Source organism: Pempheris klunzingeri, chromosome 4, assembly GCF_042242105.1.
Source record: "Pempheris klunzingeri isolate RE-2024b chromosome 4, fPemKlu1.hap1, whole genome shotgun sequence".
NCBI lineage: Eukaryota > Metazoa > Chordata > Actinopteri > Acropomatiformes > Pempheridae > Pempheris > Pempheris klunzingeri.
Genome location: NC_092015.1, coordinates 16,383,759 through 16,403,776, shown reverse-complemented (window position 1 = coordinate 16,403,776; position 20,018 = coordinate 16,383,759). Strand labels below are relative to the sequence as shown.

The 20,018-nt window shown below is 40.5% G+C and overlaps 1 protein-coding gene across 1 annotated transcript in view; it reads left to right on the top strand.

Moving 5' to 3' along the window:
• The first annotated feature begins 708 nt into the window (after positions 1–708).
• grm5b (glutamate receptor, metabotropic 5b) overlaps positions 709–20,018 on the top strand; it is a 56,895-nt gene continuing 37,585 nt past the window's right edge. Inside the window, exons 1-5 of the mRNA XM_070828710.1 lie at positions 709–864; positions 1,310–1,759; positions 1,951–2,065; positions 10,843–10,917; positions 11,398–11,572. Coding sequence (XP_070684811.1) covers positions 709–864; positions 1,310–1,759; positions 1,951–2,065; positions 10,843–10,917; positions 11,398–11,572 — 971 coding nt within the window. The remainder of the gene's footprint in view (positions 865–1,309; positions 1,760–1,950; positions 2,066–10,842; positions 10,918–11,397; positions 11,573–20,018) is intronic.

Sequence of the window (20,018 nt, the reverse complement as noted above, 5' to 3'; positions counted from 1 at the left end):
ATGCTGAGATTGACTTTTGCTATGAAATGGGTGCACACAAACACGGAACCAAGTGAGAATGAAAGATTTGAGCACAGGCTTTAATTTACGTAGTTTCTATTCATACCAGTAGTAACTGAAAAGACAAGGTGAAAATTTGTGTTGGAGAAAATTAAGCCTTTGGACGTTGTGTATATATACATGTGTTTGGGTAAAACTTAACTGAGGGTCTGATTCATCTAAACTACTTGTGTTACTGGTGTACTTAAGTGACTATAGGATTTTGTGTTTACAGACATGATTATATAAAAGTATATCAGACTATGAAACTACATGCCTTTTAAATCCAGTACTAACCAAGTCTTTCCTGCTAACATGTCTGTCTGTCTGTCACCTGTTACTGTGGATACCAGCTCTATACCTTATAATTGAGGGAGCCTTAAGTTATTTCAGCCAATGACACTTAGCCCAGATTTTCTTTTGAATTCCCCAGGTTGCACTGCTGCACCTGTCTCAGCTGTTGAAGTGATGGTCTCACCTTGAAATCCGGAGGAAAGAAAGACAGAAGAAAGGAATATACTGAAATCATCCGTTTTCGAAAACTGCTCTGTGCCATAAGCTTTCGCCATGGCCAGGAAAAGTGTTTCTCGGACGAGTAGTTTTCTTTGACGGCTCTACACAACGCAATTTTTAAGATCTGCTTCTTCCTTGTAACCTCAACGGACCAAGATGATGCTTTTCATGCTGCTAGTTCTGTCCATTTGGGTGGGGCCTGATCAAGCTGAGTCTGCCCAGTCCAATGAACGGCGGGTGGTAGCACACATACCAGGTGACATCATCATTGGAGCACTGTTCTCCGTCCATCATCAGCCTCCTGCTGACAAGGTAACATTGTGTTTTTGTGTGTGTCTCTAGGGTGGTTTATATGTCACAGTTAACGGAATACAGTTTTTCTGGCTGTAAATATTCCCTGACCTCGACTTTCATGTATAATCCTGTCTGGATTTGAAAGACGCACTTGTTTTTGGAAAGTTTATATATGTATAACAATGCAAAATGTACAAAAACGTTATATATGTACAAAGTGTGCAAAATGATGGTCAGAAAAATTTCAACTTCCATTAGCTGCCCCATGCACCTCACCCACTGACATTTAAGCTTCATTATGGATCCATCTTATTATGGATAATTGGAAACAGGAAAATATGAGTCTTTGAACATGGCAGCCATGTGAATATCAAACCAATATTAGTCTGAAGCAAAATTTAGACAACATTGTTATCTAAGTATCAGATCAATTCGACTGGATTCAATGTCGTCTTCTGTGCAGGTACATGAGCGCAAGTGTGGCGCGGTGCGAGAGCAGTATGGCATCCAGAGGGTGGAGGCCATGATGCACACGCTGGACCGCATCAACATTGACCAGCACATCCTTCCCAACATCACCCTGGGCTGTGAGATCCGGGACTCCTGTTGGCACTCAGCCGTGGCTCTGGAGCAGAGCATTGAGTTCATACGGGATTCGCTGGTCTCCTCTGATGAGGCCGAGGAGTGGGGTGGAGGAGGTTCCTGGGGTGGAGGAGGAGGAGGAGGAGGAGGTGCAGGTGCAACGATGAAATGCGCAGACCCCTCTGCCACTCCAATGCGGGGGAAGAAACCCATCGTGGGTTTAATTGGACCGGGGTCAAGTTCAGTGGCCATTCAGGTCCAGAACCTACTACAGCTGTTCAACATACCACAGATTGCCTACTCTGCCACCAGTATGGACCTCAGTGATAAGGTGAGACCATGTACCTGGAGATAAATGTCTATTTTATGGAAATTGTACAAAGTTGGGCCAATCAATATTTGAGAGAATCAATGAGAGAGAGAATGTATTACTTTATTGTAGCTTGATAATGTAATTATGTGGAATTACCCATTGCATTTTCTAGATGCTCCTTGTCATTGATTTTATCTCCATTGTTTCAGAGCCTTTATAAGTACTTTATGCGGGTGGTTCCATCAGATGCCCAGCAGGCAAGAGCTATGGTGGACATAGTCAAGAGATACAACTGGAGCTACGTGTCTGCTATCCACACTGAAGGTACAACCACCCACACACTCTGTGTCTGACTTTTAAACTCCTCTTCCAAGCTCAGACATGCACACAAAGACATGGCTTTTTCTTTTTCATGTTCTCGTTTCGCCTCTCTGTCTCTGTCTCATTATACTGCGTTCTTGGCTCCTCATTACATTTATTTACCTGAATCTGGAACAGTAGTCCGAGTGGAAAGTCCCTGATTGCTCTCAAATGTCTAATTGTGAAGGAATGTGTGATGTTTCACAAGAAGGAACTCTTTTAAGAAATAAGAGCTGAGGAGAAAAAGCAGAGAAAACGTCTTTCAAACAAGACAGGAGTATTTTCAGTGCAAGGACAAGTAGAAAGAGGAAGACAAGGGAGAGAAGAATATAACTGACAAGATCGGCCACATCAACAGTGCAGTAGAGTTTTTTTTTTTTAAATGAATTTTCAGCTTACTAAGGTAAATGTGATAAAAATTGAATTATTGTAGGTAATTGCTAAAGGATAGAGGAACAAATGGGGTCAGAGGAACAGGTAGTTGGTAGAGTAAAGGCTGGTATGGACTGTCCTGTTAAAATCTCAGAAATCCTCAAGGGAGAAACACATGAAGATCCAAAGTAGGGTTGTGTACTATAAGCTAAATAATTTCTGCAGTAAAGGAAAAATGGTTGAATTTTCCAATGTACTTGATATATGTATTGAGATTTACTTGACAAACTCACCTGATCACTCATTCACTCAGTCACTCTGTAGCTGGTAGTGATTTGATTCAGTTGGTTTACTGGTGGGAGGTGGAGTGACAGCTAGACACTGGAGGACAGTGCAGTAAATGCGTATGTGTGTGTGTGCCTGTGTCCACCGAGAAAAGGCTTGTTGAACCTGAAAATGTGTGATCAAGAGATCTGACACACACACACACACACACACACACACACACACACACACACACACACACACACACACACACACACACACACACACACACACACACACACACACACACACACACACGTACCCTTCATACCACAATTCAAATGCTGTTGTAATGGCCTCAGGCAATGCCAGAGGCCAGGATCCTCTGTGTGTGTGTGTGTCTGTGTGTGTGTGAGGGTGTGTGTATTAGTGGTGTACATGTATGTAAGGTTATACTACTTGCATACAGCATATGAATACATACATGCATGTTTGTGTGTGTGTGTGTGTGTGTGTGTGTGTGTGAGATGTTTGCCTGCTGTGTTGGAAATGCATTGGAGGAAGAGGAGCAGTGTATAGAGTTTATAAAGGGGCAAAAAATGAACAGTGATCAATTGTGAATAGTAAACTAACTTGTAAAAACTGCCACTTATATTATAATTAATATGATTAATTAATCAGAGTTTTGTAATTTATAAATTTTTCTGTTTTCATGCAAATGTAGAATATTTACATCCGTGTTATAAGGGGTGTAAGTTGTTCTTGCCAAAAATGATTGTTTATGGTACGTCTTTATTTAAAAAATCATTGGAAAAAAATGGGAATACTAAACCCTGGTAACAGCACTGATTGATGTTATCACTCACTTTAATTCTCCCAAGGGATCATTTTTCACTTTGCAGATGTTTTGACATATTTTCAAATCTGTCAACATTTATTTATGTAAAGACATATCATCCTGCAAATTCGTACCAATATGGTGTCAGAAATAACATTTGACGAGTGTGACATTTATTTTCACCTGCTCATGAAACCGGTGTCCACACCGAGTGTGTGTGTGTGAGCTTGCTGGTGTGCTGCTACTAATCTTAGCAGCAATACAGGTAGCGTGTATGTTTATAGGCATTTGTGTTTGAGGGAGCGCTTGTGGTTGTGTATGCAAATGTGTATGTTTGTCAGGAAATCACTGGTCTTTGCATCTCCTTTAGACGTGTGGGGTTTGACCTTGGTGCTGCTTTTCAAGGTCGATTGCTGCCTTCTCAAATACAATCACAGAGATCCAGAGAGGGTGGGCGGCAGAGAGAAGATGGAAAGAATGAGAGAGGGAGAGAGAGATAAGGAAGCGAGTCAAAAGATAGGGAATGAAGGGAGCGGAGAAGGAGAAGAGGTTGTAGAGAGGGGGAACAGCAGAGAGGAAAATGAAGGAGTAAGGGAGGAAATAAAGGGTTTATTGAGGGAAAAAAGGTATAAGAAAAATGGGGGATGATGGAAAAGGGAAGAAGAGAGAATGGGGAAAGCAATAATAAAAGTGCCAGAAAACCATAGAAGACAGAGTACAAGGTGTGTGTGTGTGTGTGTGTGTGTCAGATAAGAGAGCGCACAGGAGCTGCAGATTCAAAGAAAGATAGGGTGGGGGTGAAGTTTATAGAGACTCATTAATTCCCTACATTAACATTTTGCATCTGGAGGCAAGAGACGATAGAAACCGATACGCAAGAAACTGAATAATACATGTATTATCAGCATAAGAATTACAGACATATGAAGTATTGGAGTAATATTATTGGACGGGTGGAACACTGTGAGTAATACCTCCTCATTGGGAGATAGTATACATCATACACGCCCAAAAAAAAGCGTGTAATATGTGGATTTTACAACTATATTTTTTCCATTGGGTGTGGAATAGAAAGAAATCTCTCTGGGCTGAATAGCATTTCTTTCACATTGTGGCCGTAATGTTAAAACTGATGCATGGCCCAATGCTTTTTCTAGGGATGGACATGTCAAGCAATTTCCTACAACCCATAGTATAAAGCAACAGCGTCACTCTGTTACAAAGATGTAAAAAGTGCATCTCAATGTATAGTCCTTTTTCAAACCTAACTTCCAGAGAGAAACATTGGACACAGTTGTATACATACTGTGTCAGCCTCATAGACTGTATCCTCTCTAGTGCTTCTACAATGTAATCCAAAGCTAGAATGATAGAATAAACCACACAAGGAGAAGCACTGAAGTAGTATAAGATTAACTGCAGCACACCAAAAGTAGGATAATTGTATAATCATCAGTTCTTCTTGTCATCGTAGCATCATTATTTTGTTCACCACAGAAATTAGAGGCGAGACAGAAAGAAATCAGACAAAGAAAACGCAAAAGATAGTCATTATGCAGTGCAACACTGCATAACACCCAGATGAACTGTTTCTCATAAAATGTGACTGAATAGTTAAAACAGTATTTAAAACCATGTCAAGGAAATTGAAAGACCAAGCACATAGAAAATATATGTGCAGGCATACAACAAAATACTACATAAATGAGCTGAGGTCTGTGGGTCATCACTCAGGAGCAGAAACACTGTCATTCCACACATTGGCGTCTCTGCTTTAACAGAAAGAGGAGGCATTGTAACAGTTCCTGGAATGAAGCCTTTAGAGCACCTCAGGGAGACCAGCCTGTGGCTTAAGGTGCTCATCTGCTTCACGAGTTGCGGTGAAGAACAAGGGAGGCGTTATCCACAGTCCCTTGTCAGCATTCTTCTTTAATCCGCCATCATCCACTTTCATTATTGCTCATCGAGAGAATCAACGTTCACTACACTGAGTTTAGTATTCCTTTGTTTCTGTCTCTGGCTCCCTCTCTTACAGCTCTCTGTATCTCTGTTCAGCTCAATTCAATTCAGCTCAATGGGTTTTATTGACATGAAATTTGACATGTGTCACCCAAGGACGCTCCGACAGAAATTGATCAATCTCAATAAATCAAGATGTCAGCCTTCTCTCCACCTCTTCCTCTTCCCGCTCAGTCCCTTTTTGCCTTTCTCACTTTCTCTCATTTCTTTCTCCTATTTGTCTTTTATTGGCTGTTTTGATCCTGACACCACTGATTCCCTCTCCCCCCTCCCTTTCTTTTTCCATCCCCTCTCCCTCTCTCTGCCCCTGAAACATGACATGTGCCTTGCCTATTTAACTGGCACGGCCTTTGCGGGATTGAGGAGGACAACAGTCGGGGTGGGGTGGATAGTGTAGAGAAAGGTGTAATGAATGGGGAAGAGGAGAATGACAGAATCTGCTCGCATTTTTACCGTTGTCTATGGCATTGTTGCCTAAGGGTGAAGCTTCAAAGTGGGTCATGGGCCAGTTTCTCGTGGGTGCCCATATAACAAGAGCTCTTCTGTGTTTTAATGAGCCTAGGACACAGGGCGACATATACTCAAATTTGCTCAGGCTCAGATTTCAGAACTCATGTTCTGGGAATCCATGGCGTCTGTTAAGATGGATGGATTGATTGTCAGCTGCCCAGGCTCTGCCCATGATATCTACAGTACTGAGGGAGTAATTGAGATTTGGCACAGATGTTAGTAAGGCCATTAAGGGGGAGAAATGTCTGTTGCCATGGTAAAATGGGTAAAAAACATGTACTGGAGGATAAACGGGGAGGTCAGTTATTTAAGGTTATGTGATTTATGTAACAGGTATGTAATTACCTGTACAGGTATATGATCACATGCTTGCATCAGTGCAAGTAGCATGCACTGGTGCAAGTGCACATGGTTGTGTGTTTTTCCCTGTATGTTCCTGTATTTTCAAGACTGGTTGAACTTAAAGGTGCATACTCTTATTTTGTTATAGTATTGATGCTTTAAAACTCAACACAATATGTAGTGGAGTTTCAAACCAGCCTATTAGGGGGACATTTGCAGTCCTTTGCTAACTTGGATTGATAGACATAATTGTTGATGCTGTATTTGTCTGTATGAAGCCCAGAGAGTGAGATTTCTGGCTATGGTCATGGTATATTGGTATATTGATCCTTCCGAGTTTGCTTGGCAATATAAAAGCACAATGCAAGTGAAGCTCAAGAGAAAACAACACCTGTGCAAAAAACCATGGTTGTGTTTCTAAAACTGTCCCGTCTGTAGCCCTGGAGCTATTTCCATTGCCAAAAATTGCATAACAGACGTGCATATATCATCTGACATTCATCAATTTGATGATTTTTGATAATAAACTAGAGTCTACTAGTCTTAAAGTTGTAATGGCTAGTGACCCCCTCAGGTCTTTCAGGTTTTTGTTCTCCTAATAAGACTTCATCAGTGGTTTGAACTGAGCTACAAACTGAGCCCTGCGGTACGACAGGGCTAGCAATTAAGAAAAAAAAAGGATCATACAGGGATACATATGTTGGAGTAAATGAAATTCAATTAGTGATTGTGACTCCAAGCTCCAGTGAGCTCCAGCAGGCTAAATGTTTGCTGTCCAATATGTCAGCTACAGACTAGATCACTCACTCGATGAGCGATGCAAATCACAGTAAGTGATTATATTGAACAAAACATTTAGCTATTTTGTCCAGAGCAGGTCGATGTTTCTTTCTACATGTAGCTGCAAGGTACAGTTTATATTTACGTTCAGTTTTAAGTAGAGCTGAAACAACTGATCAATGAGTCGATTAACAGAAAATGAAGCTGTAACTATTCTGATAATCAAGTGCTACTTCTAGCAAAAAGGTGAAGCATTCATTGGTTCCAGCTTGTCAGTCACGAGGATTTTCAGTTTTATTTGTTTCATTATCATTGTGAACTGATTATCTTGGAGTTATAAACTGTTGGTTGGGCATTTTTTACTATTAACAGACATTTTTTTACACCAAACGATCAACTGATTAATCAATGAAATAATTGCCAGATTAACCAATAGTGAAAATGACTGTTGATTGCTTTCCACATTGAAAGTAAAAAGAATAACATATCTGCCACTAACTTTACTGTTTAATAATTCCTCAATAGTGTAGACTGATACTTCATGGAGACACAAATCTATACAGACTGCTAATGCATGCTGGTACGTATTTGTGTTTATGTGCGTGTTCTTCAGCCATGTAATTCTTTAATCTTGTTAAACTCTGTGTATGACACAGTGTGAGTGTCAGTGAGCGTCTGCCCCAGGGTATTACAGTGTTTGACATTTAGCTGCACATTGTTCTAGCACCCCAGATGTGGTGAGGTTGGTGAGGATCGAAGAAAACTGGGAGAGAACAGGAAAAAGAGAGAGAGAATTGGAGGAGAGGGCAGGAGGACTCCCTTTACTTAATATTGTTTACATTTTTACTGCTGCTCTTCTGTGGGAGAAGCTGCGGCTGGAGGCAATAAGGGTTGACAAGAGGAAACAGACAAGGAAGGGAGAGAGGGGAAAGGGAGGGAACATGTAATTGCATGTAATAGACCCGATAAGAGTGACAAGACGATGGGGATGGTAATTGAGAAGGATGGAGGAAGGATGAGAGGGAAAGGAGAGGAATGTAGACAAGGGGAGAAGAGACACAAAACCACGTCCCTGTATCTTAAAATGTCCTGCCTTATTTGCTGCTATTAGAAATGTGGGGGTAGAAGAAGCAAGTAGCTAGAGGGGGATGAGAGGCATCTACACAGAGGGCAAGCAGAAGACCCTCCAGCTTTGCATTTGACTGCATGTTGTAAAGTATTTCTGTATATCAGATGAAATAAGAAGAGGAGGAGGGATCAAAGGAGAAGAGGTTAGAGGAACATGCATGTGGGGAGGACACAGTGAGATGGGATAATTATTCCTTTATTATCTTCTTTTATCCATCTTTTTTTGGAAACATTTACTTTAAGCTGTGTTCTTGTTGTTGTTTATTATTAAAATGATAGATTTGAAAATATAGATTAAAGGGAGACACTGCTTCGCAAATGAGACCAGGAGGAGGTAAAAGGGACAAAAGCACAGGCGGGTAAAAAAAGTAGAAAACAGAAGCTGGGAATGTGTGATCTCTGTGCTGGAGGTTCCAGTTGTGTTTTCAGTGGTAGGTGATGAAACAAAGGTAATTACCAAGTGGGAGAAGGAAGTTCAGTGTAAATTTACTGTATATTAAGTGTTTTGCTCCAAAATATGATGGTCACCATGGGGCCACACAGGAGATAAAAGCGACAAGCTGTGCGTAGAAGAACTTATTTGGAGTCTAGCCTGTGTGTGTGTGTGTGTGTGTGTATTGAGGAGAATAAAAGACAAAGTGTGAGAGAGGTGGCACATGACTGAGGTAATAAAGAGTAGGTGGGCAAGGTGATTTGCAGGAAGCAGGGGGTGCGAGTATGAAGTGCAGAACTGATCTCGGAGAACTGAAATTGAAGGGGAATTTGTTTGGCTTAGCTTTGAATGCAGTAATAACTAGCTATTAAGGGAGAGACAAGTGTAAGAATTCATTCTCACTCAGCATGAATTTATATTCATGCACACTGTATTTGATCACAGCCTTTGTCAAATTTGATGAAACTATTAGATTTTTTAATGATTTCCCTTACACAGTATTGATTACATGTTTGAGATATGAGGTCAGAATTCTTCAAGTGACAAGTGACATCAAGTGACAAATACGTCTGTGCGCATGCTGGAAGGTAGTGTTTAAAATCAATTTAATTTGGCATGCAGTTGTGAGAAATATAGGACAGACTGACTCCTATTTTGGTTGGTTGTAGCCTACAGTGTATCTAAAACTGTGTGTGTAGTGGTGGGTGGGTGTTTGTTTGGTAGGGATGGGAGTATAAATGTGTTTGTGTGAGAGTGTGCTAGTAATGTAAAGTAGCATGGAGACTGTGCATGTGCGTTGGAAACAGAGTGATGAAGAGACACATGAGAGAGAGAGGGAGAGGGAGAGGGAGAGAGAGAGAGAGTTGTCTCACACATAAATCCCTGTTGAGACCAGAGTGAAGTAGGTTACAAGCTTTATCGATTTTGATGATGGTAACAGTATAAATGTGTATGCGCGTGCACAAGTGTGTGCTTGTGTGTGTGTGCAGGGGAAGGACTGTCCGTACCATCTGTCTCCCACTCCTCTCACTGAGACACTAATTACAGGACTTTACACTTCGCTCCACCACACTCATCATTGGCCCGACTACACACACTCTTGCACGCACGCACACACACACACACACACACACACACAAACACACACACACACACACACACACACACACACACTGAGATACAGCAGTGGTCAGGGATTTTGGGACCTCTTCTTCTTTCAGTGTACATTTCCTCTCCCCTCTATCCCCTTTTCTCTCTGTGTGCTTCCTATCGCGCCATAATTTGCCATCTCTCTTCTCTCTTCCCTTATTCCTATCCTTTTCTCCCTCTATTTCTATCACTATTTCTCCTTTGACCTCTTCTCTTTCCTCTTCAGTTTAAGTAGAGCACAGGTCAATGATATATAATTAGACTACACTCTACTGTTGATAACATACTTTATGAAAAGGAGGAAGCTTGAAGATTCAACAACACTGAGTGAGAAAAGAGAAACACTGATTAAAAGGGTTAGAAAGAGAGATTTTTTATCTTTTCTTCAATCAAAACAGAAAAAGGAAAGAGATAAAAGGGAGAGAAATTAAAGAGGGGAATCCTATCATATTCTTTGCCAGTGTGTACAACCCTTCATTAGCATAAATTCCAGGTCACCCACTTTCTCTGGCAAAGAAACTGGTGCCACAGTGGGGAGACGCTTTCTCTGACATAAATTTTAGCTTTTATGAGTAGTGCAGTAGCAGGCGAGTTACTGCAGTGGGCATGTTTTTGAAAATCCGAAGGGATCCGGTCAGTTGTGACTGGAATTGCATCGATAATGCTCATTATCATTATGCACATCTTCCTATATATATATATATATATATATATATATATATATATATATATATATATATATATATATATATATATATATATATATATATATATATATATATATATATACTGTATATGTTTCTCTTTATGTTTACACTCATTACATTCATGTTCATCTGCTTTTCAACATTGTTTTGAGAAATTAGTTAAATACCTCTCCCCCTTACCCTTTCTGTGGTTTTTCAGGCAACTATGGTGAAAGTGGGATGGAGGCGTTCAAGGACATGGCAGCCAAGGAGGGCATCTGTATCGCCCACTCTGGTAAGATATTAAATATTATATTATACCATTAAATATTAAACCTCACACATTACAGAAATTTGTAGTCAAAGAAGAAAGTACACTGAATTTTAGTGGGTGTGCAGTTTTTGTAAGGGACCATTAGCATTTTCACACAAACAGCATTAAGCAACACTCTTATGACTGCTTACATTTTGCCAAACAAAGACACCATGGTATCTACAGTTAAAATGAATTTAACTGCCGTCTCATCTTACTGACATCCACTTAACATGAAGACATATATTTCACCATAAAGGTCAGCCTGTTGTTTTATTGCCATGACTTTCACACTGTGGTTGTCAGGTGGCTGACACCTGAGCACAGTTAAATAATGAAATGGATAAACTGTGACACACACAGACTCAACAAGACTCTTTGTAACACATGAAGCAACACAGATCCAAACTTATCACAACTGTCACAGACCATGTTCGCATTTGTCTGACATGTTTTCCCCAGGCAAAATCTGGAGCAACGCTGGAGAGCAGAGCTTTGACAGACTGCTGGAGAGACTGAGGGCCCACCTGCCCAAGGCCAGAGTGGTTGCATGTTTCTGTGAAGGCATGACTGTCCGCAATATCCTCATGGCCATGAGACGCCAGGGACTGGTAGGAGAATTCCTCCTCATCGGCAGGTCAGTGGAGCTCACTTCTGCTGTATTATGTTGAGTAGTGGTATGTTGCCATGCATGAGAGATTACCAGAAACCTGGTCCCTCTGTCTGCGAGTCCATTTCAGTTCATAGAATTTAAATATGATTGAATGAGTAAAAACAGTAAAAATCAGACGGGAAACATCTCTTATGTAACTATTGTGTTTCACATTATATAGCCAGGACACTATATTCAAACTCCGTGATCCATTGGGGATTTCAGCCACTGGATGTTTTTAGAGGGCAGATGGAGAGGCAAAGCTGTGGCTCTGCGCTCCTCTCTAAAATAACCCTCTTACGAGAGCCATTGATGATTACAAAAACAGAGCTATTAATGTTAAAATAAGAGCTCAGCTGGTAAATGTCTACTTTAAACTAATTTCAGCTAAGTTCTTTGCATAAAATGTGCATCCAGCTGGTTATCAACTTCAAAGTTACTTCAACCTGGTCCTTGGCCTTCCCCAGATCATGGTGACTTATTAAACCATTTGCCTCAAACATTTGATTTTATGGCATATTGTCTTTTATAAGTTATCATTAAGTAAATGAATGACCAGTTTAATAGACAAATCACTGTAATTACCTAATAATTTCTTCTGAAATAAAGTGATTTATTCATTTATACACCTCACTTGTGACTTGTCAGTGGAAAAGCTGTAGATTTTTGCCATGTGTCTGCAATAGGGTGGAGCAGTAGTCTTCGCATCATAAACACAGAGAAGAATGATGTTATTCATAAACCATAAATCCAAACTGTACAGCAAGAGACATGGTTTAGCCCTTCTTGCATTCACAAAAACACAGACAGGCCCACGTGCTGTCTTGAATTTTGGAGGTGGATTTCACATTAAGCTCTCTTCTCACTGATGAATTCCTCCTACAATTCACTTGCAAAAATAACCTTCCAAATGGACTGTTTAATCTACATCTGTGCATGTGTATAGGCCTGTGTGTGTGTGTGTGTGTGTGTGTGTGTGTGTGTGTGTGTGTGTGTGTGTGTGTGTGTGTGTGTGTGTGTGTGTGTGTGTGTGTGTGTGTGTGTGTGTGTGCGTGCGTGTGTGCGTATTAGAAAGTTGCTTCTAACCCTTTTGAGTTTTGGTTGCCATGCCAACACTGTAATAAACATGAGATGAATAATGATTTTAGCACCTATGCCAGCTCAATATGCAGAGAACAAAATAGACTTTGAATGGATTTGAAACATTATCATGTGATTACCATGAAAATGCCACAAAAATAATTCTATTCAATTCTATTCCACTCTTCCCCCCCAGTGATCTACGCTGTGTAACTAAAACGTAGCCAGCATCATTTTTGTTGTCATCGCCACCATGATGCTCATTATCATCATGCTCATCTCGCTCATCACTCATCGCCATCATCACCATCATCCTGCTGAGAGTGAGGTAAAGTCTTAAACCATACTAAATATCCCGTACATCTTGTCACTTGGGTTTGCTTTGCCATTAGAGATGAGAGAGGAAGGAGAGAGGGAAAGATCATAGAACAGAGAAAAAGATCCTGTCCTCACAGAATTAAAGGGATGGATCAGCTAAAAGTCATAACTTTGATATCCTGTCATGGCTTAAGTTGTTTTTAAGTTGTGACTATTTATAATACAGAGGGTTTGGGGGATAGTGTCAGTTCAAATAATATTACACAGCAACCCATCTATTTTGAGTGCAGGCCCGAAGCTACAAAACCGAGGAAAATCCCACAACAGTGCTCCTCGTTCCTCTAACAATTACTGTGAATGTGCCTCTTAGCAAAACACTTAACCTCCAACTGGTCCAGTGGAGCTGCTCGATGGTTAGCAGAATATGTTGAAGTTGATAAAAGTCAAGCTGGAAAAGAAAAAAAATGTCATTCTCAGTCAGAGTTAGGGGGGGTACACAATTCTCATTCACAGCTGCAGGGGCTTGTTTATTAGCAAAGGTAGCTGCAACTCTTAGAGAGATTCCAGTAAACCCAATGTGTGGTTTTGGTGTCGTTGTCGCTGGTTTTGTCATGTTGCTTTTAATGTTTGAAGTGCCTTTATGGAGGAGAGTGGGATCAGGTGTATAGCGGGGCCATTTGAAGCTCATTGCTGTCAGGTAAAAAAAGAGCAGCCAGTTTAGTACATGGCAATCTTAATCCTTCCCAAAACAACAATGAAACTGGCAGTGACACAACTCCAGGTCAATTAGGAAGAAAAAAGGGAGGATGTTCTTGGATTAGTACATGCGAATAAGAAAAAAGAGGTGAGAAAGATGAAAAGATGTCTTGTGGTACACCACACTGGCTCTGAAATTCAGCACAGTAATTTGCAATTTGTTCCATTTGAGCAACAACAACAAAGTGTTATTTGATAATACATCAGAGAATATCTCCTGAAATTTTAACTGACATGACGTGATACTGAATCAAATCAGCTCATTCCAATAGTTTCCTTAAGTTAGGCAGCAACTTTGTACCAGTAGAACAGACTCCAGCATTTCATACTGTATGTTTAGTTGTCACATTACAGTTTCTGGAACTCAGTGAAAAAATAATTAACATCCGCTAAAGCTCTCACAACATTTGGCTGTCCACTTACGTGAAATAAATAGTTTTCTAAGGCAGAATATAGAACTTAATGGCTTGTTAAAATTGATATTTTTTGCAGAACACCTTGCAGTCCTCTGACTCAGGCCAGTCTGTCTTGATTAGGTCAGTTAATTGAATATCAGCCTTCGTTAGCCTCAATATCACGAACGGACTGTAGCTGTAAATTGGAGATGGTCACGGGTGGGTGTTTCCTCACTGGAGGTCTGTGGAAGGAACTCCTGATTAGCTCAGTTGGGCAGACACTTGTTTAACACCAGGATAATTACATTACCACAAGAGCACACAGAAAATTATTCAGTTACCCAGGGCAGATAACTAAGGTCATTCATAAAGTGGAATACCACAGGATCTTCAGATTGCATTTTTACTGTTGACTGTGTGATGGATGCTGTACAGTGATTTAATGTTTTATCCTTCCTTTTTGTGTTATTGCCTCTAACATTGTCTGTTCTCGTTTTTTTTTAATTGGATACGTCCGTGCCTGATGAATCCTTAGTTTGTTGGTAAATTTATTTGAGCTTGATTCATCCTACAACCTCTCATGGTGAGCTCATTTTGGAAAAACACCTACCTACGTACCCCTTTTTAAAAGAAACACTCACAGAACATTCGCCACCTCTGCTCTCAGTCTGAGTCTGTCCTCTCTCTGTTACCCTGCTCCTGATACGTTTAAAGATAAGTAGCATCCTTGTTGACAGTGATATTAACGTAATGCTGCACTAATATCACAATATATAAACTTAAAATTATTTAATGAAGAATTTAGTGCAGGTTATTTACATGAAATTTCCTTCTTCATTTTGCCTCAGCAGGCACTCAGTTTCATTGAGTTTCTTGGTTTATTGGTTTATTTTTTTTTCATGTTCATCTTCTAGAAATAATCCTAAAAACCCCCATCAGGTCCTGGGGCTAACTACCACATCACAAGAAAACTATGTCACTCTCTCTCTCTCTCTCATACACACACACACACACACACACACACACACACACACACACACACAGTCTGGATCTGGAGCCTGAATGTATTGATTGCTTCTGTCCTATAATTCCTCATGGTGCCAGCCGTCTACAGACCCATTAATGAATAGTTGGGCTGAGATAAATATCTTGAACCACATGGGACATACAAACACCCCCCCACACTTACACATCCACACAAACACTTACCAACAGAAATTCACATGCTCTCATGGCATTAGCCTTTTCCCTAAAACAACCTTTTTTTTATCAGTCTTAAAATGAAACATCCTCCCCTCTCTCATATTCAGATGAGCTCCTGTCAGTGACAGACTAAATCAAGTAAATCCACTAGATGTTTGCAGCCGTACTGAAGAACCACCCCTCTAAATACATAGTGCATTTGTCCAAGCAGAGTTTATGGATGATGCCTCTTTGGTATGGCACTGTAGCAAATATAGACAAATGCTGCCTGACTCTTTAGTCTAAAAAAGCTTCACAAATGCTAAAGCGTCTAAATGACGTATTACAGAAAGACCACAGATTTTGCATGTATATCTGTGCCCATGTGTGTTTATACACTGATAGGCTGATATACAGTCGAGATTATGGGTGTTTGTGGTGCAAACGTGTAGATATATGGCTCAGTGGATCAGGCATTAGGTGCTTAAGATGGTATTTGCCTTCACCTAAACCTACACACTCACACAATTGCTCACACTAAATGTCCTGATGCACTGGCCGTCCTTGCAAATAAATTTCCATCCCCACCATGCAGGGCAGCCAGCGATAATAGCTGTGACTTATCACATGGCTGACTTCACAGCAACAACATCTCTGTATTTTATGATCCGTCATTACAGTTTGAAATATGTTTCCCCTCATAAGCACTGTCTGCCTGCCTACTTGTTACTGTATGTCCACTCCATCAGTGCTATTTATAAATGGCTCTATTTTCTCATTTGCAGCTGTTTTGCAACACATAGAAATTCCTCTCTACTATGCATATCCTTGATGAGGAGACCTAAGTTGTTAGAAAAGCAACTTAAGTACTTGTTAGAAAGTACAAATACAAATTCTACAATTACATAGTAAGTTGAAACCAGTGTAAGGACATTTTTCAACTTTCCAGTCTCAGCAGTGGAGCTACATTCCCATGGCAGCCAGTGTGTGACCAAAGAGAGGCAGATAATTCTAACTGTGCTGAAGACACAACTATACTGTTGAATGAACTGAAAGAGAATAGTTTGAATCAAAAGTCAAAAAGCAGACTCTCTCTGGAGATCATCCAGCACAAGTCTGCACCCCTTCTGCCTGCTGTTGCCATGGAAATATCCCCTACCATATTTGGATGAATCCAGCATAGCAGCTGGGGTGATATGTGGCGCATGCGCATGTGTTTATGTGAATGGCTATGTGCATGCGTGGGTGCATCTATATATGTGTGTGTGACAGTCAGGGTATTTGTACTGTTTGTCAGGGTTTTTTGTCATAATAAGAGTATCATTAACCAGCTTCAGCACAGTTGAAAGACGGGTTTATTGATAATGCTACTGGCCATTCCAGATCAGCCTGAACAGCCATACATTTGCGACTCCACTGCCCATATGTGCCCTTATGTCCCATAGCTATCCTTTTTACTTCCTTATCAGTCAGTTTTCCTTTACCCTTTTGTACCCCCTCATCTGTGGCTTTATCTCATTGTCTCACACTCTCTGTCACTGTGTCCCTCTCTCAATCCAGCTGCTTGCGTTTTGTCAGCGTGTAAGAGTGTGATGTATGAGATCAGAGACCCTGAACAGAGGCCAGACCCCCACAGCGTCCCACTTCACACCACAGCTGTCTGTTAAGGCAGCACTTCCTTGTGGTTTTAAATTGAGAGAAATTCAAAAGTGGGAGGTTAAACGGCATCTTGTGGCAAAACATCTGAGCTCATGTCTTAAAGCTGCATGTCTTTTAAATTGATTGTTAGTGGATTGTACACCGGCATGGTAGTTTGAGGAGATCAAAGACATGGTGAGGGCAGAGCAGGGAAGGAAAGTGAGGCGGGGGAAGGAAAAATGCAGAAAGGAGGTGGAATGGTGGAAAAAAAGGAAGAAGATGATTGAAGAGAGGGGAGATTAGCAGTTGAGGGCAGAGCAGAGAGCAGAGAAGACAGGTATACTGTGTGTGTGTGTGTGTGTGGCATTCAGATACCATGGTAATAAAAGATTTCTTGTCAGACATGAAAAGCAAGTCCCATGCAGTAGGAGCGCAATTTTTGCGTCACCGCTGGGTTTAGGTTTTGCATCTGCACTTGCAAAAGCACAAATCTACATGGGCGCACATTAACACACAAACAGAGCCTATTCCAGTCCATCAGTTAACGAGGAGCTCTGTAATGTTTGTTAGTAACATGTTCATTTGCCGTTGATTAAAACAAGAGCTGCTTTGTGTCATTTAATTGGTGAAATGATGGAAATTAATTCTTTCTTTTCATGGCTTTGCAATAAAAGACTGCTGGTAATTAAACACAGGGGAATATTTAGGAAAGAATGATGGATGGATAAAAAGGGAGGGGGATGGAGGGGATTAAAATAAATTAGTTTTTCATCTGTATTAGTACAGGTGTGAATGTGCGTGGTTATTCATCGGCAGTGTTTATTTGCCTAGTCTGTACATCTTAATTTAAATAAACGTGTGGCACCGCATGAATGCAGGTGTGTGCGTCTGTGTGTGTGTGTGTGTCTATGATCTCCCTGTGATGTGGTCTCATGTAAAGGTTATGAAATCAATAGATGTGTGGCTCTGTGGCTTCTGTCTGGTGGCCCAACTGAACACATTCATGAATGTGCACACACACACACACACACACACACACACACACACACACACACACACTGTATATTCTTGACACTGTTGCTAAAATGTTTAAATTGGGTTTAAGAATGTAATATTGGAAATATGTGCTAATAACTCAGATCTTGGTCTGAGATCACAGTAGTTTGAACAGGAGCATCTAGCTTTGGGACTGAATTAATCTCTGGCCTTTCAGTGAATGTTTGGATTTTTTCACGCCTAATCACTAATCTACCTCACTCTCTGCATTCCTCAGGGCTGAATTAATCTGTCCATCTGTCTTTCAAATGTGGTATCTTATTTCTTGATGTCACATCTCTATTTCACTAGCTTCTCTTGTCTCAGCATACAAAAAAACTACAGCTCCAATAAAAATTTGCAGTGCAGCATGGCAGTGCACATACTTACGTCATTGTAACATTTTCTTGTGAAGTTATTTCTAAGCTTGGTATCTCTGCTGTCCAAAGTCATCCACACTGTTTGGTCCTGTCTGTCCTGCAGTTATTACAGACACGTCTCAACTAGCCATGAGCCCTTGACTCACACGTGGATTAACCTCTTCTGTTGAACTGCGATGTTTAACAAACAATGGTTTTGGGCTTATGGGAAATTATTTTTGAGGAAATATAAACTTGAAGAAAGAAACGGTGATATCAGATGGTTTGTTTTTTAAATGCCATAATCATTTAGACATATGAAGAAGAACTACACTGTTAAGATCAGAAGCAGAGCCAAGAAGACAGACTCAAATGCTCAACGAGAGGCAAACAGATATTGTACAAGAACAACAAAGACAAGAAACCAAAAAGCAGACACAATCAAAATACTTCCACCAAATACTACTTGACAAGACCCCAAAACTCTCAACAAGATACTAACACTGACACTAGATTGCTAAAACGCTCGACATAAGGCACAAGGCGATCTGGCACAGGATAGGGGAAAACGCAGACAATATATACACCAAGAAAGGGAGAACAGGTGGAGACATTGTGGAAACAGTCACAGGAGCGGGAAACAGTCGAGAGAAATACATAAAACACATTAACTAACTTTAACAAACTAGACGAGACATAACACATGGACATATTGTTGAGTGTAGCTCTTTTTGAAGGCTAGGTTTTTGGGTATTTGTGTCATGACATTTTGAATAATGTTTTCTTTCTTCTGTCACAAAATCCATAAGCTTTGGTTTCACATTGCATCTCTATATTTGGCACTATATTTTCCACTGGCTGTCCTGTTGAGGGTGTTTAAAGGTAAAACATTTTTTGACCTTATACAGGCCATTCAAGTTGGAGAGATGATTTAGCTCTTTGTTGGGACTTTAAAGGTCAATTTATGTCCATTTGAAGCTTTGATTGCTTTGTCCAAAGCATTCTCCATGGCCCAGTTTTTGTTGAATCTCTAACTCTAGCAGAAACTAACACTTGTACAAAATGGAGCGTCTATTATTTCCAAGTGAATTCAACCAAGAAAGATTTGAACATTAAGTTAATGCCAGCCATGACCAAGACCATATTCTGACTGTAACAAAAAGCATCTTACTTAGTATTAAACAAACCACCCCAAACTGTACATGTTTGACAAATATACATATGTTTAATAGACCTAATAAGTCAGAAAAGGGGCCATCATCCCACCCACCATAATGTTTTAGAAAATTCTATTTTCTGTCATTGTTATTGACATTGTTGTACTGTCTGGCACCAAGTCTTTTTCTGTGAATTTGACAAGGGAAGGAATTCATGAAGCTAAGTGCCTTAGATCACTTTTTCCTTGGTGTCACAGATGTCAACCACATATCAAAGAACTCTGTCAGCAGGTTTATGTCTTCACATTTTAAACCCCAATGATGCTCTACCTTGACTTTCATTTTCCGTTGTCAGTTTGGGTGAAGTCCTCCAAGACAGCCAGTCAAATGGCTGCTGAACTGAAACTACCCAATATCAAAGAATTCTTTATTCAACTCACAGGTCTTTCCCTTTCTTTCTCTGTCTCTCTGTCAGTGTTTCGTCTCTGTTGCTCCTTTCTCTCTCTCTGTC